This window comes from Bufo bufo, chromosome 1 (assembly GCF_905171765.1).
Source record: "Bufo bufo chromosome 1, aBufBuf1.1, whole genome shotgun sequence".
NCBI lineage: Eukaryota > Metazoa > Chordata > Amphibia > Anura > Bufonidae > Bufo > Bufo bufo.
Window position 1 is genome coordinate 623,898,281 of NC_053389.1, and position 25,827 is coordinate 623,924,107.

Consider the following 25,827-nt stretch of genomic DNA (forward strand, 5'->3'; position numbering starts at 1 on the left):
GAGACTCCTGCTACATCATGATATATTATTCAAATTAACTGTGCATCTATCTATTTTAAAAACTGCCCTCACAGTCCATGTCAGGAGAAATCTACTTACATATTGACATTATTCATTGCTTTCTAATATTGTCCTGGCAGGAAATCAACATAATAATGGAATTGTATAAAATGAAAACTACATTTTATTGAAAATTGTTAGGTTATAAAATACATTTTAATATAAAATATGGTATTTTGACAGAAACCACACTTAAGAGCAAAACAAAAATGTATAAACATGATTTTTTTTTTTCCCTGAAGGACCAAGCTGGTTAAAAACCGGTAGCAGATTTGCATAAAATACATGAGCAGCGGGGTTCTCTTATAACAGGCTTCTAGTAGGCGTTCATGACTTGTTCTCTGCAGCACGTAGAGCTGGGGATATAAAGAATACATAGAAAATTATATATACAGTATATGTAGTACCTTGTACTATTATCATATTTTACAGATTTGCTCTCAACTGTAGAACGTCGGTTGACAATGACTGAAGGCAAGCCTATCAGACATTTACAAGCAGTGATTGTGAAAGGACTATAGGGCACATTTATTAGCACCGGCATTTTAGAAGCCGGTCTTAATAAACCCCTAAGCTGGCAGTGGATATGTCAGAGTTACGAAGAGGTGCTGACCTCTCCATAACTTCGGTGGATCCAACGCTGCTTCTAAATGTAAGACAGCTTCCTAGCCGTCTTATATTTAGACCTTTTTCTACACCTAAAGCCTCATGCACACATCCGAGAAACACGGACCGTGTGATACCGGCCTGGATTTCTCCTGCACTCAGAAGAAATCCAGGCCGGTATCACACGGTCCTTGTTTCACGGACGTGTGCATGAGGCCTAAAGCAGGTGTAGAAAATTGAAAATGAGACGGGCATGTCAGCCCGTCCCCTTTCCCACCCACTTTTTTAGACCTGGCATGAGCAGAGAGAAGTCACAGATTGTGGTGCAACTAAATTAATATACCAGACATAATAAAAAGATAGAAATCACATGTAAAGTGCGGTACTACCCGTGGGAAATAAGGAAGTATAGTTTGTACTAAGTAGAGGGTAGTACCGCACTTTACATTGATGTCATTCATCTCTTTTGATTATGTCTGGTATATTAATTTAATAAAGACTTATATTTTTTTTTAGCTCTAATGACTCGTGTCTTTATGTAGGCTGATGCACCTGAAATACTAATTTAGGGGTATGTCAGATTGATAAATGACCCCCTATGAGCTTAAAGCTCTGTTCTCTTTGATCAGTGCTGCCTTTGAATGAGAAACTTGATCAGTGCTGGCTGTGGATGAGAAACATGATTCTGCACCAGTCAGACAGCACAGAGCTCTGATCTCAGTCATTAAGATCTCTGCTTGTCTCATTGCTGCCTTCTATCCTTACACACTTCCAAGGTTGCAGTGTAGTCAGCTCGGTATTTCACTTTTACAGCAGCTTCTACTTTCTTATGACTGTCATTGTGCAAATGTAGCCCACAACAAATTCTGGGACACAAGGCACCTTTTACTTGACTGTGAGACTCTGAATGGCAGTATATGCTGCGACTTGTAGTAACACACCTGCTGGAAAATCTGTGTCAGGATCTCATGATTTTGAAATTGGCCTAACAGCAGGAAAGTAGTGAAACTAAAAAAAAGAAACAACAAAAAAACACAATAATCCCGTGTTCAATCCCTTGCATCTCCAGCACTGCTGATCTGTTGGTCCTTGACAGTTTTACCTCCCTGGTCTGGGGATCACCATAGAGTCAGAGCTGGAGCAGCAGATGATAAAACATGTCACTATTGTTTGATTTTTTTGTTGTTTAGCTGTTTAAAAAAATATAATACCAGACAGCCTCTTTAAAGCAAATCCTTAAACACACCCACCTCTAGCAACGCTTTCAGTGGTGACTGGTAGCTACCCGCTGTACATACACAGCAGCCCATCAAACACTGTGAGTTCCCTTACATCAGGGGTGGGGCCCCCTGCCAAAACATATTTTAAAAATGCTAATGTCTGCTTCCATTGTGGAAGCGATCATTAGCATGCGGGAGGCATCGGAAGGTGAGAACAGCGCATTGCCCCACGCTGTGTCCTGACACGTACAGTGTCAAGACGTAGTGCACGTAGATACGCACTATGACCTGATGCTGTGCGCTGTCAGGTCACAGTACAACTCGGCAGGAAGAAGACCAGGGAGGGTAAGTAAATCTGCCAAGTGGCAGCGTAGTCCGGAGCTGGAGAGGTAAGTTTATTTATTTATTTTAAATGTCTGATTGGGGCTGATCTGAGGCCTGGGGGGGTCTGATGGGGCTGATCTGAGGCTGGGAGTCTGATAAGGGTCTGATCTGAGGCTGGGGGGCCTATTGGGGGTCTGATCTAAACTGTGTGTCTGATCTGAGGCTGGGGGACTATTGGGGGTCTGATCTGAGGCTGGGGGGTCTGATTGGGGCATATCTGAGGCTGGGGGGTCTGATCTGAGGCTGGGGGGGTCTGATCTGAGGCTGGGGGGCCTATTGGGGTTCTGATCTGAGGCTGGGGGTTCTGATCTGAGGCTGGGGGGGGTCTGATCTGCGGCTGGGGGTCTGATAAGGGTCTGATCTGAGGCTAGGGGGTCTGATCTGAGGTTGAGGGGGTCTGATCTAAACTGGGTGTCTGATCTGAGGCTGGGGGGTCTGATGGGGCTTATATGAGGCTGGGGGTCTGATAGGGGTCTCATCTGAGGCTGGGGGCCTATTAGGGGTCTTATCTGAGGCTGAGGGGTCTGATCTGAGGTTGGGAGGTCTGATGGGGGTGTGATCTGAGGCTGGGGGTTTGATGGGGGTCTGATCTAAGGCTGGGGAGGGTCTGATCTGAGGCTGATGTAGGCTGGGGGCTTCGATAGGAGGCTGATTTAAGGCTGATGGAGGTGGGGGGCAAATCTGAGGCTGAGAAAGGGACAAAGGCAGGGATAGTTACGAAGAAAGAGGCAGGGACAGTAGCAGGGAGAGTGAAAGCTGGGTGAACCCCTCTCTCGACCCCTCTGGGTTTAGCTTGGCTGCCATTAATGTCAAATAAAGAACTAAATATATAACATTCTCAAGTTAAAATTAGACTACTATATGTGGTCAAAATGGCACCTGTACTATTTGTAATATATAGTGCAGGCACCATTTTGTGCTGAAAAAATACAGCGCTCTAGATTTTTTTAATTGAATATGTTCGACCAAATATAGCTGTCAAATTTTTAAGTTGAGAATTTTGTATGTTACAAATATCCAAATGGCCCTCAGCAGCAGAGTTCTCCCATAATCAGTCAGTAACATATTTTTCCATTTGTCTTAAAAAGTTAAAAATACAGTATATATTAGTGTACTAAGGGCCAATTCATAGTAAGTTTTTTAGCGCCGAATTTGTGGCGCCTTAAAACAGACTACCATTAATTTCAATAGGAGCAGCACTTGCCTTTTTTCCCATGTGGAAAAAAAAACATGGAAAAGGCCCCTTTTCACACGAGCGAGTTTTCCGCGCGGGTGCAATGCGTGACGTGAACGCATAGCACCCGCACTGAATCTTTACCCATTATGTCTCTGTGTACATGAGTGTTTTTTTTCACGCATCAGTTCTGCATTGCGTAAAAAACACTAAATGTTCTATATTCAGCGTTTTTTTTACACAGCCCTGGCCCCATAGAAGTGACTGGGGCTTCAGTGAAAAATGCATTGCATCCGCAAGCAAGTCCAGATACAATGTGTTTTTCACTGATGGTTGCTAAGAGATGTTGTTTGTAAACCTTCAGTTTTTTATCACGCGCGTGAAAAACGCATCAAAACGCATTGCACCCGCGCGGAAAAAACTGAACACAATCGCAGACAAAACTTACTGAACTTGCTTGCAAAATGGTGCGCGTTTCACTAAACGCACCCTGAACGCATCCGGAGCCAATTCGTCACGCTCGTGTGAAAGAGGCCAAACAGAATCAGGATGCCATATCTTGGGGCGCAATCGACTAGGAATCTTTCATTGAAATGAAAAGGAAGCGTCAAAAATGCTCCGTACCTGTCTGTGAGTTTTTTTGGCATGCTTTTTGGCACAGATCTGCACCAAAAACAACAAGCTGAAAATGTAGTTTTGTATTGACACCCATTGGTTAAAAAAAAGAATGTTAAAAAAATGCAAAAACATGAAAAATCATGAAAAACACACACAAAAACATGTGTGGATTGCATGTTGAATTTTGTAGGCAGATTTTTTAAATCCTTTAGTGAACATACCCTAAACTGGTATATTTAGTTATTTTTCTCCTACCAGTAAATACTTGAATCCTGTCTTAGTATTTTTTAGAAAACTGAGTGTAATCCATAAAGATAACAATAATTGAGCCTTACACTGTATCTTCACATTGTCCTCTGAAAGTGCAGAATAGGCTACTTTCACATTAGCATTTTTTCGTTACAATAATACAACCGCATGAATCCGTCATGAACAGATCCGGTTGTATTATGTCTTCTATAGCCATGACGGATCCGTCATGAATACCATTGAAAGTCCATTTTCTATTGTGTCAGAGAAAACGGATCCGTCCCCATTGACTTACATTGTGTGTCAGGATGGATCCGTCTTGCTCCTCACCACATCGTGGAGAGAACACTGCTTGCATCGTTATTCTGTCCGCGATCGGGACGCAACCAAACGGAACGGAATGCATTCTGGTGTACTTAGTTTCGTTCAGTTCCGTTTTGTCCCCATTGACAATGAATGGGGACAAAACTGAAGCGTTTTCTTCAGCTATTGGGATCCTATGACGGCTCTCAATAGCGGAACTGAAAACGCTAGTGTGAAAGTAGCTTTATATCCAGTTGGCTTATTTGGAGCACTGTGCACCCCTGTAACTGCCTATAGATAATCCCGGGATCACACACTTTTTAGAAGTAAATTATTACCTATACACTTTTAAAGTTATCTACAACTCTCAGAGGACAGAAACCATATAAATGCAATTTAATAAAATCAGACATTTGGCTCACCAGATTTTCTTCTTGTTCTAGGCTTCGACTTCGGCGAGTCCTTTGGCTGGTTGCCCACATCAGACCTGAGCCTCCTTGGCCTGGGATTAGGTGTAGGCACATCTTCTTTCTCTTGTTTTATAGCTTTTCCTCTTCTTGATGGAGTCTTTGGCATTGGGCTTCGGTGGGACTGTCGCCCACTGACCTTCACTTTAGGGTCTACAGTTTTCTTTCCTCTTTGCAACCTCTTTCCTTGTTCTCCTTTATTTCTCATTTTAGCTTTTTCGGTTGTATTTTCAGTCATTTTGGCCTTTTTCCTTTTTACAGCAGTTTCCTCTCCTGCTTCAACCTTCACTTCTTTGCACTCTTTCTTCACAGCTGTCAATTTGCCCCTTGTAGATTTCCTTTTAGTTGCTTTAGACTTAACCTATATGGCAAATAATTATTTCCAATTAGACACTTTCTGTGCTATTATTCAGCATTTTCACCAGTTTCGCTCTGCAGGCTCCATCTCTAATTATCACTTGTCCCTGAGCTGGTGAGTGAAAAATAGCTGCAATGATGTCTCCCATACACAGCACATGGAGAAGAGGAGATCCCTCTCTCTCATCTCTCTGCAGTACCCCTTCATAAACAGCAACAGCATGGAGTGCATTATACAGCAAGGAGTAATAAGATAGGGCAGTTACTAGATGCTACAGTAGCATCTCTTTCTGCGTCTCATCCTCTCTCTCAATCTGCAGCTCCCCTCTCCATGGACGTAACCAGATCCATCAATCAGCCAATCTGATCTGTCAAGATGGATTTTAGTTATGAAATGAGGGTGAATGATCAGTGTCGAGGCAGAAGTGGCTCTTAAGAGAAAAAGAGATATATTCTCTGATATCTAAATATACAGCAAGTTTCTTATCTTGTCATGTACTATTGATTTATGTAAACTTTGCTGAAATGACTATGCCTGTTTAAGTAAAAACCCATGGCTGTGGGGTCGGTCCTCTGGATAGGTCATCAATATCGGATCAGCGAGGTCCAACAACCGGGACCTTCGCCAATGAGCTGTTAGAAGAGGTTGGCGCTCTGTGAGCACAGCAGTCTCTTCCTAGGCCTAGTTCCTATTGAATTGAATGGGACTGAGTTGCAATATCAAGCACTGCCGCTATACTATGTACAGTCCTGCTGCTTGGAAAGCTGCCGGCTCCGCTCCCCAGAGCTCCGGTGAGCACAGCGGCTCCCTGAAACAGATGATCCTGAGGACAGATCATCATTATCTTTACCTCGATTACCCCTATAACATTTTATTACTTTTGGATTCCTTTCTCTATCTTTACAGGTTACTTTTCTATAATTGTATGATAATTCAGAATATCTGATAATCTGGCATTGATCAGCTGGGATTGAATTGCGCAATAACAGAAATTTCCCTATAAAACATACATGTATAAAATATTTTCAGTTAATAGTCATGTTTTTTAAAACGGTACCTTGACTGGTTTGATATCCACAGATATGCGTTTCTTTAGCGCTTTCTTCCCTAAAATTCAGTTGAAAATGTTAATAGTCAAAGGATTCACATAAAGACAGACAAAAAAAAAAGTGAGGCTTAGGTTCTGTTCAGAGCCGGTCACATACTCCATCATTTTAACCCCTTACTGACCACCCATACACTTTTTTTACGGTGGCTCAGTCTAAGTGCTGCACGGGTCCCCCGGGGAGCGGGGGCCCAGCTCTCACATGAGAGCTGCGGCCCTGCTCTAATGGCCAGAGCTGGCAGGAGTGCCGATCCGGGCTGTTTAACACTTTACATGCCGCGGGCAATGGCGCCCACCGCATCTAAAGTGCTGACAAAGGGGGCGGACTCCCTCTGTCTCCCATCGGCATCCTGCAAATGCGATCGTGGGGTGCCGATGTGTGTGAAAGCTGGCTGTGGTCTATGAAGGCCCCAAGCCTGCTTTGATTAGTTTCCAGCAGGCTGCGCCTCTCTGGTGTCAATGTCAGAATAGCACTGACATTAAAATTCAATGCACTATAGGGATGGTATAGGGATAGTGCATTGCATTTTAAAATCAGTAAAAAAGCAGTCTGTTATAGTCCCCTTGTGGGACTATTAAGTGGTAAAAAAAGTAAAAATAAATAAATAAACACATTAATTCAATAAAAAAATCCCATAAAAAAAATTACGCTTTTTTCCCCATAAAAAATACGTTTTTCAATGAAAAAAATTGAACAAATTCTTAGAAAAAAGACCTTGGCTGATTAAATTTAAAACATAACTTTTGCGTTTTATCATTTTTCTATTCACCATCTATCTATATATATATAGGGTCGATGATTATTAACATATTAATAGATCTATCATCTTTACTCTCATTAGCCCCTATTTAGACTTTTTTCTAAGGAACTAGCTTGAAAATTTGATTGTCGGCAATCTTGCTGTAGTAGTAAATGTGCCACTAGCATACCGACTGTGGCTGTTAAGTGTGCGGATGCGCACGCGATTATGTTGCTAGGCAGCTGATCACGCTGCGCCTCCATATCGCTTCTCCCGGACACGCCCCATTGCCACATGATGACTCCTCCCGATCACGTGTACTCCCGCAGCACCTGTTTCCTGGAACACCAGCTTGGCTCACGTTCCACTTGCGCTCCAGCCGGCGCGCGCAGGTAGGGAGGAGCCATGTTATGGGCACATTAGCCGGGGGATTTAAATAAGGGTGGTGGAAGCACCTCCTTGATTTATGGCGGTGAGACGCGGGTTTAGGGTGACATTTCGCCTAGCCCATACAGACACCGACCACTGTCGTCCTCTATGCCTGTTACTTGAGGAATGATCTACACACTTGGACTCCTCTGATCTTCAAACTGGTCAGTTTTACTTATGTATGAACAGTCGTGAGATTTAATTGTTTTATATTGTGACAGTAGGGCTTATTTTTGGTTCTATTTTTCGATTTGTTTTTCAGTTTACCCTCCATCTGTATACTTATCTCCTGATGAGTCTCGGGAAGGGAAGAAACATGTCATGTTGGGACATGAGAGAGGAATATGCTTAGGGACTAGGCCCCTACAAGAGAAAGGTTCCAGACGGGGTCATCCCCATTGGGGCGGGTGCTCCGTATTTTTGCTAGGTAGGGACGGCTCACTCCCTATCCCAACCAACTTTTAGGGCATCAACTTAAGGGCTATGTAGTTTTATTTCCCCGGAAGAATAACAGCATTTATACGGACCTCGTCATTTGACTATCCAGGACGGTTGAAAGGTAGAAACTTACCTGAGTATATCCTCATAGAACTGGCAAGGCTATTCCATTTATTACCGTCTACTGTCTACCTGTATTTTTAATACCTTTTTTCTATTTTTTAACCATTTATTTAAGCACTATGTGGGTTTATCTTTTTAATTATCATCAGTAAAAGTTATGTTTTAAATGTAATCAGCCAAGGTCTTTTTTCTAAGGATTTGTTCTATATTTGAGGGTTGGACCTTTTTTTTCTATACGCAATTATCATGTATTAAGTAGAGTATTTATGCAATGAAAAAAATTGCAAAAACAAATCTCCCCCATATGTTTCGTATTGCCACGTCCGTAACGACCCAAACTACATAAATATCACATAAATTATCCCCTATGGTGAACGCCACAAAAAAAACCTAAACAGAATTGCTAATTTATTCTTAGTTGCCACCTAAAAAACGTAATAACAAGCGACCAAAAAGAGTAATTTACTCCAAAATGATACCAATGAAAAATACAAGTCGTCCCGCAAAAATCAAGTCCTCACACAACTCAGTAGAAACAAAAAATAAAAAAGTTATGGGTCTTGGGAAGCGGCAATACAAAAACATTTTTTTTCTTTTTTAAAAAAGGGGTTTTTTTTCAAAAAAAGTTGTAAAAAACGTAAAAATATGTATTTGGTATCACTGTAATTGTACTGACCCAAATAAAGATATTATTTTATTTATACCGATAAATGAACGCCGTGAAATTTATAACGTAAAAATGCAGTGGCAGAATTGCTGTTTTTCCATCTCCCTCCCAGAAAGAGTTAATAAAAGTTAATGAGAAAGTTATGTGTACCCCAAAATGGCGCCATTAAAAACTACAACTCGTTCCGCAAAAAACAAGCCCTCATAAAGCTATATAGATGGAAAAATAAAAAAGTTATAGCTCTTGGAACACAACAATGAATAAAGGAAGAAAAACGCTTGGTAAGTATGGTCCAAAATAAGCTGGTCATTAAGGGGTTAATGAGAAGAATAGCGAGCCATACAGCGCTATATTTCCTGTCAAAACAATGGACACCTCAGCAGTACCTGACCCCGTTATAAAAGTCATTGGGTTCTGTCAGTGACCATCACTGTATGAATGATCCATACATACACACACTGTAGAAAGAGAAACATGGAATTAAAATGAAAAAGCTAACTGCCGAAGCCAACTATAACAAAAGTCCTGGTACTAATAGATGTTGTTCTTTTCCCTTGAGAATGGCGTAGCACTGGTTTGTTGCTCTGTTGTTTTTGTTTTTTACACTCTGTATAATCTACTGTATTTCAATGTCATATTATATAAGACCTTCGGGTTGTACTTTTACATTGTACAATTGCAGTATATGACATTGTGATATCCTTCTTCGAAAAATACTGTAGTGTTTAATTCTCAATAAAAAATGTGTTCCAAAAAATGAAAAAGCTAAGAAAAAGATTAAAACTGCAAATTTAAAACATATGCCCTTTGTTCAAACATACGGTTTGTTGTCTGATCGTGCAGTCTTATCTTATATATTGTACATCGTTCTATCTGCTTCCTCTTTTACAGACCGTAAATGAGGGAGAAGGTGGAAAAGAGTAACACATGACTGCAGGATCAGACTACATAGGATTTATCTGTAGTCTGTAACCATGGAGACGCATAGACCTGCTAAGGAGCTGTATACATAACAGGAGGATTTAGCTATATCAAGACTACTGACAAATTTGTTTCTTTATTGGAGAAATAATATAAAAAAAAGTGCATTCACCATCTGGATTAACCCCATTATATAAGATTTAATGGGCAGGGTTGATCCTGCTGATTACAAGATACCTATCTTTTCAAAAATCATTTGTGATGTTCATTCATGTTTTTTGTAGGACAAGTTGACCTTTCTATTTCTATTGGCACTATTTAATATTGCATATGTAGTGGGAAGCTGGAACAAAAATCCAAATAGGGTAGAATTAGGGAAAAAACGTAATTTCCGACACAGTTTTATGCGTTTCCCCATGCGGTAAAACTGACCTGTTATGTGATGCCACATTTATATAGTTTTTCCTATAAATTTTTTTCTTTGCATCGCCATAACTTTTTTATAGTTAAGTCTATGGAGCTGAGTGACGGCTCATTTTTTGCATAGCAATCAGTAGTTTTTATTGATACTGTTATGATGAGTGTACTGTACCGGATAAATACGTTTATATTTTAATAGTTCTGGTGCTTTGGGATATGGTGTGCAAATGATCTTCTATTAAAAATGTATTATGGGAAAATGGGGGGGTTTATAATCAATTGTTAGATCGCGTGTCCCTTAGACTGCAATGAAATACCATTGCAGCCTATGGCAGTTCCATTGTGTTCCTATGGAGCCCTGCCACCTGCAGGCCTCCATAAGAGCTACTGCTGTAGTAGCCCCAGATCCTTCAGGGGAACCAAGGCTACTACTGGGAACAAACAGCTCCCCCTATTGCCACACAAGGAAGGTGTTTGGGCCCCAGGAGAAAGCCAGCTCAGATACCGTGGTCACAATTGACCATGGCATCAGAGAGGTAAAATGTCTGATCAGCGTTATCGCAGATCACAGGCATTAGTGCTGGGTCTTTGCCGTGTGAAACAGCAGAAACATGGCAAGCTACTACACCCACTGTGCTCTGGAGTGGGCACATACTTTAAAGACCCGACCAGTGCCGTACATATATGGTGCTGGTCAGGAAGGGTTAAGCAAATGAGGGCTTGAGTGCACCGAGAGATGGGACCTTACCCCTCAATTCACCTCCGCTTTCCAGTGCTGGCGACACCCTTTGGTGCATTCCAGCCCTCATTTGATTAAAGAATAAAAAAATATATATTTGAACCCGGCAACAGATTTTCACAAGACAGATATCATTCTAATCAGCAGGATCAATCCTACCAGACAATATACACTCACCTAAAGAATTATTAGGAACACCATACTAATACGGTGTTGGACCCCCTTTTGCCTTCAGAACTGCCTTAATTCTACGTGGCATTGATTCAACAAGGTGCTGATAGCATTCTTTAGAAATGTTGGCCCATATTGATAGGATAGAATCTTGCGGTTGATGGAGATTTGAGGGATGCACATCCAGGGCACGAAGCTCCCGTTCCACCACATCCCAAAGATGCTCTATTGGGTTGAGATCTGGTGACTGTGGGGGCCATTTTAGTACAGTGAACTCATTCTCATGTTCAAGAAACCATTTTTCCAGTCTTCAACAGTCCAATTTTGGTGAGCTCGTGCAAATTGTAGCCTCTTTTTCCTATTTGTAGTGGAGATGAGTGGTACCCGGTGGGGTCTTCTGCTGTTGTAGCCCATCCGCCTCAAGGTTGTGCGTGTTGTGGCTTCACAAATGCTTTGCTGCATACCTCGGTTGTGACGAGTGGTTATTTCAGTCAACGTTGCTCTTCTATCAGTTTGAATCAGTCGGCCCATTCTCCTCTGACCTCTAGCATCCACAAGGCATTTTTGTCCACAGGACTGCCGCATACTGGATGTTTTTTCCTTTTCACACCATTCGTTGTAAACCCTAGAAATGGTTGTGCGTGAAAATCCCAGTAACTGAGCAGATTGTGAAATACTCAGACCGGCCCGTCTGGCACCAACAACCATGCCACACTCAAAATTGCTTAAATCACCTTTCTTTCCCATTCTGACATTCAGTTTGGAGTTCAGGAGATTGTCTTGACCAGGACCACCCCCCTAAATGCATTGAAGCAACTGCCATGTGATTGGTTGACTAGATAATTGCATTAATGAGAAATAGAACAGGTGTTCCTAATAATTCTTTAGGTGAGTGTACATGGTCTATGATTTGTTCTCTGAAGGTGCTCTTTAATAAGGAGAATATGCCATGAATCTCACTACAGGGATAGATGATGAGACAACCAGTAAGGCAAAAGTTACCTTTCGGAGCAAGTGGGCCTGGTTCTCCCTGCAAAAAATAAATTAATTAAAACCGAAGATCAAGGTTTGTAGCATCAACCCATAAATTCCCCTTTGTACAAACACAAGTTACCCCCACACGTCTCACCTGGAACCAGATTGTCCTCCCATTGCTGTCTCTCAGAGATTTCATTCCTGGAGCATTGTAACACTGCATCCACTGCAACACGACAGTATAGTCATGATGATGCCCACGGTTAAAACCTTTTTCCGCTGACGGAAAAAAAAAAAAAGTAGATAAAGGGGGCCCGATACCATTGCATATATCCACATGGTTTGGATCAGAACCTCGTTAAAGCAATTTAGTCCTACCCAAATGAATGACCTCCAAAGGCACAGAGTTACAAAGCTGTAAAAAGTCGGGATTTTCTTTCTTGATCTTGATTTTCTTACTAAGAGAAAGGTCTCCGTTCTGAAACAACAGCACGTACCAGTGAATATCTATCCCACAGAAAATGTAAAGGGGTATTCCGGCAATATGGTGTTATCCCCTCAGTCTCCATAATGAAGTGCAGCTAATAACGGGCAGAAGATCTCAAGAACTAAAGTAATATATAGACCGATACTGGGGGCTCCCTGTACCCCAGTACTGTGCTCAGAACATAATCAGCGTCAGATTAATATCATCCATAGCAACTTATCTTCTATTAATCGGCGAGGCCAGGAGCACACAAGGCTGGTTTTATCCATTGTCTTTTTCTTTTTGCAGTTTTGCCATTTTTTGTGGCCTCTTTTTTCCCCCTTATGCACCCAGACAGGGGTATACACAATTATACACCCCCCCCCCCACCACCACCACCTTCATAATGGATTGATGAGTTTTTTTTTATAAATGGAGACTTTTTTTAATTAAAAAAAGCCACGCTTCACCTCAGCTGCTGGAGGAAATTCCAAACGTACGTACTGCTAGATCTCTCTTACCTGGCTTTGATTGGTCACACTTTCCAGGACAACACGTGCTGGGGTAAATGGAGGAATCTTCAGCCTGACCACGGACGATACGGAGAGGTTAGTTATAGGAACACATTGTAACAGGGAAGAGTCATAAAATGTAAAGCTTCTATTATACCGACCGATGCAGGATCTCTGATCGCAAGTAGTTGCCAATCCCATTGAAGTATTTCTGGTTCAGCATGAGCTCACAGATCGGTTTGTCAAATAGCTTCGCAGACAAGTGTTTTAATACGTTCTCCCTGTATGGAAAAAATAAATATCAGACAACACACAGAATTAGAATACTAGGTGATTTAAAGGGAATCTGTCAGCAGTTCTGACCTTGCAAAACTGCTGACAGCTCTAGGTAGGGTCTGGGGAGAGCTGTACAAACATACCTTCTGTAAAAAAAAAATATCAGGAGTGTGAATATAAGCTTTATTTCTACCAGATTCTGCTTGTGCACTGAAGACTGGAGATGGAGTATCACTGTAAAGTGCTCTCTGCATTGAGATGCTTCATAGCCCCTCCTCTCTGACAGCTGTAGTGGTCTTCTGGTTGGTTGCTACAGATGTCACTCAGAGCAGAGGGGAGGGGTTGTTAAGCAGCTCAATGTAGAGAGCACTTAACAGTGAAGCTCCACCTCTAGTGCACTTGCAGGAGCAAAACCCACCAGAATAAAAGTACATATTCACTTTACTCCAAATAATAAAAACTTCACATTAGTTATGCTTGCACTGCTTTGCCCAGCCCCTACTTAATGTCAGCAGTGAAGCATGGTCAGAACTGCTGACAGATTCCCTTTAAAAGGGTTTTCCGGAATTTTATGGCCTATCCTTTGGGAAAACTCCTAACGTACACTCTGCACTTTTCAACCCACCTCAAGTCCAGTATTCCCATCGCTCAGTATTTTTTTACAATACTGTTAAACGTTTTTTTACTATTGCATGTCTTCACCAAAAGAGCGAGGATGGAGTAATACAGCTCCATTAAAGGGGTTATCCAACCCCTGAAATGCCCCCCCCTTATATGCCAGGGCCCCTCACACACAATATACTTAGCTTCCTCCCCAGCACAGCGGTGCTTCTGAAGCCTGCATGGCTGCCGCTGCATCTTCACATCGCATGAGATGCTAGGGAGGCTCTTCCCCGTCACCACCTGATATTGGCTGCCCTCCTTCCCAAATGTTTTCATCCGCACGACGGGGAGATGCAGCGGCGGCCATGCGGGCTTCAGAAGCTACACGGGTGCCGGGGAGGGAGGTAAGTACATTGTGCGTGAGGGGCCCGGGCATATGGGAGGGCATTTCAGGGGTTGGATAATCTCTTTAAAAAGGGAAGGGGGTTCCCTTTTAACGTCAAGGTAAGTGCGCATTTATGCTGCTGCTATGTGAGCATTTACTAGCAGCACTGTGAATAGCATATCCCAACCACTTCTCCCGCTGTCAGTCCGCGTCTATCCTTGGACCCCTCCAGATTAGTCCTCTGTATAGCAGCTGCACGTGGCTGCAAGTAAAGAGCCATCAGACGGAGAAGACCTCGGGGAGTGGAGCTAGTAAGTGTGTAACTGACGGACAGCTCCTGGGCTGCTGCTCCATGCTTTCCACTTCTGTTGGGGCTGATTCACACAACTGCGCTCAGTCCATGATACAGGCCATGTGTCGGCAGCATCTCCCAGACTGACCGCGGCTCCTGTGACCAGAACTGACTGCATCATAGTGATTTATGATACAGTCAGTTCCTATCTGATCTTGTGTCTATTGTACTGTACTCAGATCATCATGTCAGTGCTGTACAGTAAAGCCACTTTCACATAAAGCACTATGATGCAGTCAGTTCTGGTAAGGGGAGCTGCCCATATTACATATAAACTGGACAGAAATCAATAAAAAAGAAAACAGCGAAACACCTCAAAGAGTCTATTCACCTGAACTTGTCATACTCTGTTATCACACAAGGCCCGCGCTCCCTCTGCCATGTGCCGTTATACACCCAGTTTCCAAAGCGTAGTGGATCCACAAAGGATAGAACTTGCCGGGGAGCATCCAGGGTGTAGAAGCGCAGGTGAGCGTGTTTGGGGAGTTCTTCCTCTGTGGTGAGCTTGAACCTTCCAGACAGACCAAATCTGAAGACAATGCAGGCCACGTCAGCTCCATCTGCCACAGGCGTGAGGATCAGCTTCACTTCTTTTCCCCGAGAGACAGCGCGGATGGTGTACTCCGGACAGCTGAACGGCACTTCCAAATTTTTGCTTATTGCCGACTTCTCCACCTTACCTCCGAAACGCAATCCATCACATCTGTTATTAACATAGAGACTGGCGAAGTGAAGCTCTGGACCTTCTGGCATGTCTGAAATGTACAGGAAGCAGGTTATAACATCTGGAATGCACAGGGTTAGACTTGGGTTCCTTGCGCCCATCAGAGGAAATTATTCTCAAGGCGCAACTCCTTCTCTCATCAATAAAGTCTCATAGGTTTTAAATAAAAGAAACAGACTCTGGTGGCAAGTGATTACCTCCAACAGCAGCCAAATAGTATTGTAGTGGGCCAATACTCGGTCACCCTGGCTCATACATCCACCTTCTGCACACCTTTATATGCTTGCTGGAATACTCGGGGTAACTGGGAAATGGACAAATCCCAGTCACATTACCACTGGAAGTGCTAGTAGCGTAGAAAGCAATGTAAAGCATACCTTTAAGAGTGTCCATAGTAGTAGCATAACAAATAAAACCTAATTGCAATCACCCACGTGCAGAGTGCTGAGTGCTCCTTAACCAAGTGTCCTGAACTTTTGGCAGTACACCCACCCAGACCCCTCTGCTCCTCTCATATGTCATTATGAGAGAACCTGCCACGATGTAGAAATATGTGAAGGGCGGTACATTACTGACTATACAACCTCTAATGGAGGGGCGTGACCATCAGCATCCTCTACTTTATAGAAATGTATACACACTACACGTGTATGTGCAGGGTTATTCAATGGACAGGTCTGGTCACGTGTCCCTCCGTCAGCAGCCATGTTTCAGAACAGGCAGGGAAGAGACTGGACTGAGACAAGGGACAGGACTTCATGGAGGAGGACAATGGGGCTGATTCCCCTATAACATTATAAGTAGCTTATACCGCTGTTTACAGCAATTTTGGAAAAATTGTGATAAGGTGGCGACACCCTTCACGGAACGCCCAGCTGAAACTTGGCATCATTGGAAAATAGTGATTTAAGGCCGTAAATAGCTGTCTGCAATAAATGGGCACTGTCCGTGTGCACTCCCTGTTGCGGTATGGACTCATTGACTTGAATAAGTTCACGATCCGCAAGATACGGCATAAAATAGAACATGTCCTCTCTTTTGCGGTGCTGAGGCATGGACCTGGAAGCTCAAGGAAAGTACTTCTGATCCGTGCCTCTGTTCGCAAAAGATAGGACATGTTCTATCTTATACCGTATCTTGTGGATCATGGACTCATTCAAGTCAATGGGTGCGGAGTGCACACGGACGGTGCCCGTATATTCCAGAGCTGCTGTTTGTGGTCCGTAATATGGGCACAACGACCATATGTTCACCTGCATGAGTCCTAGAAGACACTTCCAGGAGTGTCTCTGGCAGAGGCCTTCTCCTCTCTCCCCATAGAATACACAGAAATGTTCAGCCAACGTGTATGAGGGAGACAGGAGAGATCAAGGGTGCACCACCAATGAGGCGAGGCGAATGGGAACCAGGTGGGGACAAATGGGGGGCAGCGGAAGGGCCATAGGCAATGAGTGCTTCCATTGTGCAAATGCTCATCTCTGCATATTCAACTGTATCGCTGTTCTCTGCCTGTAGCCTAGGTCAGTGTCATCCTCGTCACATACAGTATACAGCTCAGGGCACAGACCGGATGGAGTGTGTCCTGCACCGCATCGCTGACAGCAGAATGGAGGTATTTGAGTTTATAATTTTTATTTGGCAGCATGATGTTGGGCCACAATGGGGAAGGGGGGGGGGGGTGTGTGTGTTATTATTTTGTAACTGGGGGAAGCAGTATGGAGACATTGGGGGCTCTGGGCATTTTTGTACTGACACACATAAGGGGGCCACTATGGGGACATTTGTTCTACTGGGGGCACTAAAAAAGGGGTATTTTTTTGTACTGGAACACGTTATAAGGGAGCATTTCTTGTATTGTCACACATTGTGAGGGGGAATTATTTTACTGGCAAACAAAAAGGGCCATTTTTTTTGTTCTGGTACACATTTATAAGGGGATCTATTTTGTACAGGCACACATTATAGGTGGAATTATTACTACTGATGGTATTATGGTGGGTTTTATTACTGTTGGGGGACTAAGTGGAACATGATTACTAGCATGGGCACTATAGAGGCATTATTGCTGACGGAGTGGAATTCGTTCCGAATTTCAGGAAAAATTTGATTCGCACCGAATGCGAATTTCCTCGCGCTTCGTATTAACGAATCGCATTTTTCCTTAAATGGCTGCTGCATGTGTGAGGACATGGAGAAAGGAAGTCTAGGAAGGCGGGATCGGGGCGTCGTCTGGCTGCCGAGGCGCGTGGATGTAGTGTGCGGCAGCTCCGGAGTTAGCACGGTATTCAGCGACCTACAAAGAGACTACACCCATGGTGAACACACCAAAACTGGTCAGAAAAAGCTCCGATCCTTTCCTAAGCATGACCGGGAGAAAGAAAAAGGGGCAGAAGCACCCGCAGCTAACAAAGTTTTACTTTACCCGAGAGGCGGGAAGATCCCAAGATGGCGCCGGAGAGGAGAACGCCGCCGAAAGTGATAAAGAGGAAGACGTCCACTCAGCTAGTCACCCGGACCCTGGGGAAGAGCTGGCTATATCGAAATCCCCGAGACCTGCACCCGGAATTAGAGATTCATCCATCGGGCAGGAGGGAGCCTGAGGCGCAGCAGCGGCAAGCAGATCACATGGGGGAGAGGCGACATCACATCCCACTCCACTGAACGGTTCTCCTGTTGCAGAAATCACCAAAGCAGGTACTCTGGGAACACACAGGGACTTGCAAGATACGGGTGAAGCAGAATTCTTAGCACTGCCAGTCACCAACATAGCCCTGACAGATACTGCCATGAGAGACATGCTTCTAATACAGAGGCGCTCTCTTTTGCATGATATGCATTTGATAGTGGCTCCCATAAGAAAAGAGGTGGAGGAACTAGGGGCCAGAACAGACCACCTGGAACGCAAATTTGGGGAGTTTGCAGGCTCCCACAACGACCTCATTGACGCTCACTATGCCTTAGAAGCTGAAGTGGAGGCTATGAAAATTAAAATGGCGGATCTGGAAGACCGTAGTAGACGTAACAATATAAAGATAAGAGGCATCCCAGAGAATTGTGGTGGCTAAAGACATTTCTTTATACGTCAAAGAGCTGATTAAATGTGTTCTACCTCACTGCAGGGATGAGGACTTAGAGATTGACCGGGCACACAGAGTCCCACGTCCTAGACATCTGGACGAAAACGTGCCAAGAGATGTTCTTGCCAGAGTTCATTTTTATACTGTCAAGGAGCAACTGATGTCCTCTGCCAGGAAAAATGGTGGTCTACCTGCACCATATCACAAAATATCTTTATATGCTGACCTGTCGGCTGCTACGCTCAGGCAAAGGAGGGCCCTGATACCCATCACATCTGCTTTACAAAAAGCTAAAATCCAATATAGGTGGGGGTTCCCAGTGCGCCTTCTAATTCATCATATGGGAGAAATGTTTGCTATTAAAACAATAGAAGAAGGAAAGAAAGTTCTGCAGAGTTGGGACATCCCTATAGACCCCCAGACGGAGCTGCACCGGGGGCATCCTGAAAAAATCCGGAAAGATTGGGACACTGTTAGATGAAGAGACTCACCGGAGGGTGGTTTAACCTTCAGTGCTACTGGCCGGAGAGGTGATTCGCCAAAACAGGCTATTACCTAGGCTTCAGACGGGACTTTGATACCCCAAGTTATTTAGGTTCACGGAGAGCCTGTTGGTTCTCACGGATACACCTATAGGTTATGTTTTTGGTTATAGGAAGGCGGGATCACCCATACTGACTTGCATGCAGCCACTCAGCAGCCCTGTGATGTCACAGCCCTATAAATAGGGCAGCCATCTTAGATTCTGCCATTCACCAGCGTACTTAGTGCAGGGAGAGACGTGTCTACAGGCACTAGGGACAGTGATAGAAAAATCGTCATTGTGCTAAAAAAAAAAAAAAAAAGATTTACAAGTGCAGGGAAAGATTATTCAAGGTGTAGCGAATGGATAGGGAGGAATCATTCCACTGCATTTTTGTTGAACAGGGTTCAGTCGGGGAGGTGACAGCCTGGGTAATAGGAACAATCCTACTGGCGATACAAATTGCCATTATACAGCTCTGTAATTCCAGCAAACCGTTCTTATTAGGATGCAAATGCTGTTTTATACAGGCATTAATTATGGTCGTGGCTACGGATACTGGAGCTGGCGTGACGGTGCCAAGGAATGACCTATCCGTGCTGCTAACTACGGTAAATAGGCCTGGATTGTGCCCATAGCCGCGGACGTCGGTAGCCTATAAGGGGGCATACCCTGAGGAAGCCCTTGAAAAAAAGGGGAGGGAGGGTAGGGCACTGAATGACGCCTACGCCCCTCCCACAATAACAGGCTGAAAACAGCCTTGACAATTATGGTCATGGCTACGGATACTGGAGATGGTGTGACGGTGCCAAGGAATGACCTATGCGTGCTGCTGACTAACTAAATAGGCCTGGATTGTGCCCATAGCCGCGAATGTTGGTCAAGGGGCAAAAGGTCAAGCAAGGTAGATTTTAGGATTTTTATTGAATAGGTACATGGTTTACAACGCTAGTTTGCGAAAAGACTTCTGAAATTTCCTGGTGCGGATTGGAAATGTACCTGGTGAAGCAAGATGATTCCCAACAACCCATTTTACGGATGATATGACTGGGTACATTGTGCTTGGATGCCGTGGAGGCCGCCCCGATCCGGAAGGAGTGTCCTGATATGGTTTTGGGATCAAAACCTAGGCCTGAAACTAGTAGACGGATGTGAGAAACGAACTGTGCTGTCGTGAGGGGCTTGGATTTGAAGGGCAATAGCGGGCTATCTGGGGAGGAATGACCCAAGGAGCTCATTAATTAGTTTAAAACCTGGACTGGGCACCACTTATTGAAGGATTTGAAATATTTTATTTGGACTGGAGGCCATGATTTTGACGTTTTGGTGGAAGGCAGTAGCAAGAGGAAATGGTCATGATTCCAGGCTAGCTGGCTCTTGGTCAGGTCCTTGGATTTTGGAGAGAAAACTGTGAATTCTCCTGGTCACAGATAATCGTAGAAACCTAAATACATGGCTGCCTTGATAACCGTTCTAGGTTGGAGCCCGAAAGGGTTGCTGTCTAGGGAATTGGAGAGCTTCCTAAACAGTTCCCCTGAAACTGGTTGTCTGATTGGAGTGCAGGGTTGGCTACTTTTTTGAATCCCCCTAAGGATTGCCTTGATTGCGAATTTGCGGGGGACGTGAATATCGCCCTACTATCGGGATGTTTTAAGGTAGAGTAGTATTGCATCCCTGCCATGTATAATCTGATGGAATTATAGCAGAGTTTGAGGTGATGGTGACAGTAAGCCAAAAACGCCATTAAATAAGTGGTCTTATCTGTGCCGCTCCTTGGGTGGAGAAGTGAAATTTTTTTGAAGATGTTCCAACCGGTTTTGTAATTTCTAGCTGTGTTGGCAGTGATCTTTGTACGAGGGATTTTGCGGATGAAATGAATTGTGCTAGTCCATGCGTAGGGTGTTGAACTCTGGAGGGGAAAGTCCTGCTGGCTCCGCCTCCGGCATGACCTGGAAGAAATGTTGGAAATGGAAGCGTGACAGTGCGTCAGCCGCTGAATTCTGGAAGCCCTGGATGTATCTACATGATATCTGGAAATTGTGCTGTAGAGAAAGCCAAACTAATTTGCGGACAAAGGACATGATGTGATGTGATTTTGACCTGCCCTTGGTGATGATGTCCACTACTGCCTGATTGTCCGTGATGAATGTCACCGGGGAATTTGCCCACTGCCTGCCCCAAACTTGCGCGGCCGCTACAATCGGGTAGATTTCTAGCAGAGGGGAGGATCTGAGGTACTCTCTGAGAGACGAGATTTCGGGTGGCCACTGGCCTGCAAACCACTGGTTATTGTAGATGGCAGCGAAACCTTTGGAGGCAGCTGCGTCTGAAAAAATGGTAGGAGAAGAGGGACGCCATTGGGGAACGAATAAGGAGATCCCATTCCAGTTGGTCAGGAAGGAATTCCACATGGTCAAATCGGCCATTGCTTGGGTGTCCAGAAATACTGCGGAGTCCTGCTCTGTGGCTGTGGCTTTTGATGCTGCCGCCACCTCCACACTCTGTCATTGTGCCACTCTGTGACCTCCTGAACCTGTCTTTGTAGCAGCTGTAAGGCCTGTATGGTCCCATCAGAATAGGCTTGTGATTTGGTAGCCAAAAGCAAATGTGGGTACAAAACACAGAAGACTTGAAAATATTCCATTCACGTGTCATCTCTGTTTTGGATCCACTCCTGTTTTTTTGGCATTAGCAATACTGATGGATTACTGACCAAATGGTGACCAAGTGAAGGCGGATGGATCCATTTTTTTTGTGGGTTATTGTTCTGACAGATCAGAGGAAGGGCAAATTAATCAGTGACGTCAACACCAACTTACTGCTGACACCCTCTCCATTCTGTCAGGGGGCTCTACTTGTATAAGTGTTTAATAGAACAGATTCTGTAGACATCTATGTGGAATCAGCTGACGACGGTGTAAAAGGAGTGTGCTTCTTCTTGGCGCGAACATCGACCTGTAAGGCCATACTTGAGTTATTTGGTCAGTTTTAGCCACGTGACTGCCCAAATAAGTGAAGTGTGCAGTGATTCTAAGAGTGACACCTGTCATCTGCATGTCATACTGACTAACAGTATTATTTCACTACCAAAGCAGACTCCCTATGCGTGTTACTAAAAGGCAGTGTTTTACACCACTATAAAGGCTCTCTGCAGCCAGGAAATAGCCGTTTTTTTTTTACTGTAATTCACTGCAAATTTATTCAGATCGAACCAAGTTTTTCCCCAAAAAATTGGTGAACTGGCAAATCGAATTTTTAAAAAATTTGCTCATCTCTACTTAGAACCTCATCAGCTGTTCACACTTGTCCGGCCCCGGACGTACTGCACCAGGGCCCAGCCGCACTCAGCCTCATACTGCCCACTGTTATCCTGCAGCAGGGGACAAGCAGGGGCATCCATGGGTGGCAGCAAGCCTTGCCAAGCCCACCTATATCTCATATTATATGCCATAAAGGAGTTGTGGATTTTGTTGTAGCAAAAAAATTGAAATTGCATCTGATCCCTAAAAGATTTGCTTTTGTCTCCAAAGAAGCAGACTACAAGGAAAACCTGACAGGACCACACTGCCAGTGTGAACAGAGACTAACACAGTGCCATCCGTGTAATAGTTTATAAACCATCCAGGACACTAAAGAGCCCCGCAGCAGACATTCAGCACCACAGACATGTCCCTGCATGAACCGTGCATATTGATGGGAGTCATGCCCCCTAGCGCAGGTTATGTAAGCAGCACGATGCGGTACTGCCGCTCAGTGCCAAGCGGCTATATATGCCCTGGGCGGCGGTACCGCATCGTGCTGCATCTCGTGCTATATACACCCTGGGCGGCAATACCGCATCTCTGATGCCTCCCCCTCATACCTGGTAGTTACCAGGCCGGGTACCTCACCAACCTGAGCAGTTATTGCTAGAGATGGCCTTGCGGTTCATCCGGCGGTCGTTTCGCAGCGAACTTTACGCATTCGCGATTCGCCGAACATGCAAACATATGGCGATATTCACACGTGCCATATTTTTTTGCATAGCGCCAAACTTTGACCCATGACACATCCATCAGGTGGGACAGGACAGCCAATTGAGACGTTTCAGCACATGGACACACCCCTAACCCTATAACAGAACCCGATCTGGCAGCCATTTTACATTATGTGTTTTGCCAGTGTAGGGAAAGGTTGCATTTTGGAGCAGGGACAGTTAGGGACACCAAACGCTAGCTAATAGGGCCACAAAAGTCCTTTTAAAGGGATTCTGTCATCAGAATTTAGGCCTATAACCTAAACATATGGCGAGGTCCCTACTAATACACAGAATCCTAAAGTGACCTTATCAAATGCGCCTGTGGCTCTATAATCATATAAAACAGGTTTATATAACCTGTCACTCACGTCAAAATGTGTCCAAGGGGACGTCTCACGATGCAGGGTGCCCGGCTGCAGCCATCTCCTTTCGGTGTCCAGCGCCGCCTTCTGAATTGAAATCTCCGCCCTCCCTTCCATTAGATCCGCCTACCTCATTTCATCGCTGCCAGGAGTGAACGATGAAATGAGGTAGGCGGATCTAATGGAAAGGAGGGCGGAGATTTCAATTCAGAAGGCGGTGCTGGACACCGAAAGGAGATGGCTGCAGCCGGGCACCCTGCATCGTGAGACGTCCCCTTGGACACATTTTGACGTGAGTGACAGGTTATATAAACCTGTTTTATATGTTTATAGAGCCACAGGCGCATTTGATAAGGTCACTTTAGGATTCTGTGTATTAGTAGGGACCTCGCCATATGTTTAGGTTATAGGCCTAAATTCTGATGACAGAATCCCTTTAAGGACTGGTATAGGTGTGCTATCGATAGGTGTGATATACTTATAATATACTTTCTAACATAGAAATTATATTATAGTGTATTTGTATTGTGCAGCAGTTGTGTGCGGTTCTGCTGCGATACAGCAGCTAGATAGAGGGACAAACGCTATTGGAGTAACTAATTGCAACGGGTGTGATATATCTGTTGCCCCCAAAAAAACTGCTTGAGGGCTGCGATATACCTCCTTCCACAAAATCCTGATTGAGGGGTGTAATATACCAGTTTCTGCCAAATACTGATTGAGGGGTGCCATATACCTTCTTCCACCAAATACTCATTGAGGGCTGCGATACACCTGCTTCCACAAAATACTGATTTAGGGGTGCCATATACCTGTTTCCGCCAAATACTGATTGAAGGGTGCTATATACCTGTTTCTGCCAAATACTAATTGAGGGGTGCCATATACCTTCTTCCACAAACTACTGATTGAGGGATGCTATTGCTATATACCTTTTTCCACCAAATACTGATTGAGGGCTGTGATATACCTTCTTCCACAAATACTGCTCTTCTTTACGGACTTAGGCAGAGGGTCATTTAGAAAATCAAAGGCAGAGGAAGAGGCAGACCGTTCCGCAGGAATGGTAGGGGTCGGGCAGGTGCACCAGGCCAGAGCCTAAGTGGGAAGTTGGAGAAGGCGTGTGCAATAACTTCAAAGGGAGCACCAGAGTTGGTTGAGTGGCTCACTCAGCCTTCCGCATCTGCACCCTCATCTTCTGTATCTGCACCCTCCGCACTCTCTGCTGTGTGCACCCCCAAAGACACCACCACCACTATAGCCCCTCCACTCGAGTCAAAAGAATTATTTTCCCATCCATTCCCAGACCTTACCGATGCGCAGCTATTCTTGGCATTGGATGAGGAAGTGGAGGTAGCAACGGCCGCCACCCAGCGGTCTGACAGTACCCAGATCAGGCCAAGGAGGGTAGTCCCCGCTGTTGCTGCCTACTCCGAGATCTCTAATGTCAGTGGTGGTGAAGGTGACGATGATCACGTGTCGATGGACGTCACGTGGGTGCTCACAAGAGAGGAAGAGGAGGGGAGTTCAGAGGGAGAGACAGAGCAGCAGATAGGGAGGAGAAGCAGGCAGAACTCGCAGTGCACAGGAGGCAAAAAGCAGACTGCAAATGTATCTGGAGCGAGCCATCCACCATGCACGGTCACATCTTGCGCTCCCAGGACGCCGACACATAGCTCTGCAGTGTGGGCTTTTTTGAATGTGTCAACTGCTGATAATAGTGTTGCCATCTGCAGCCTGTGCTGTCAATGCTCACCTAGGGACAACTGCCTTAAGAAGGCACCTGGCCCCCCATCACCGAGCCCAGTGAGAGCAACGCCGTCAGAACCCACAAAGCGCCACTTCCGGCGCTCTACGTCCTGCCTTTTCTCCTCTCTCCTTCCATTTGTCCTCCACTCCACCTTCCACAGTGCCATTGTCGCATTCATCTGGCATAAGGCAGGCTTCCGTGGCCCAAATGTTTGAGCGTAAAAAAATGATGACGTCGGATAATCCTCTTGCCCAACGGCTGACCGCTGGCTTGTCGGAACTGCTAACCCGCCAACTACGGCCATATAAATTGGTGGACTCTGAGGCCTTTAGAAAATTTGTGGCCATTGGCACACCGCAATGGAGGGTCCCCGGAAGGAAATATTTCTCCCAGAAGGGCATCCCAGAGCTATATGGCCACGTTCAGCGGCAAGTTAATATATCTCTGGCACACAGTGTTGGTGCCAAAATACATCTGACCACAGACATGTGGTCTAGCAAACACGGGCACAGAAGGTACATAACTTTTACTGCCCACTGGGTGAACCTTCTGATGGCCATCAAGCATGTAACCCGTGGCACCAGTGTGGATTTGGTGTTACCACCACGGACT

At 44.7% G+C, this 25,827-nt stretch overlaps 2 protein-coding genes across 3 annotated transcripts in view; both read right to left on the bottom strand.

Annotated features, from left to right (window-relative positions):
• The window catches only part of LOC120985707 (endonuclease 8-like 1), a 91,336-nt gene that overhangs the window by 31,396 nt on the left and 34,113 nt on the right, over positions 1–25,827 (bottom strand). The gene's annotated exons all lie outside the window — the stretch shown is intronic.
• LOC120985709 (endonuclease 8-like 1) overlaps positions 200–25,827 on the bottom strand; it is a 27,941-nt gene continuing 2,313 nt past the window's right edge. The window contains exons 2-10 of the mRNA XM_040413809.1: positions 15,093–15,516; positions 13,307–13,426; positions 13,155–13,218; positions 12,546–12,645; positions 12,322–12,446; positions 12,195–12,222; positions 6,497–6,546; positions 5,037–5,442; positions 200–416 (exon numbers count right to left, since the gene is read on the bottom strand). Of these exons, the coding sequence (XP_040269743.1) occupies positions 388–416; positions 5,037–5,442; positions 6,497–6,546; positions 12,195–12,222; positions 12,322–12,446; positions 12,546–12,645; positions 13,155–13,218; positions 13,307–13,426; positions 15,093–15,514 (1,344 nt within the window). The 5' untranslated portion in view covers positions 15,515–15,516 and the 3' untranslated portion in view covers positions 200–387. The remainder of the gene's footprint in view (positions 417–5,036; positions 5,443–6,496; positions 6,547–12,194; positions 12,223–12,321; positions 12,447–12,545; positions 12,646–13,154; positions 13,219–13,306; positions 13,427–15,092; positions 15,517–25,827) is intronic.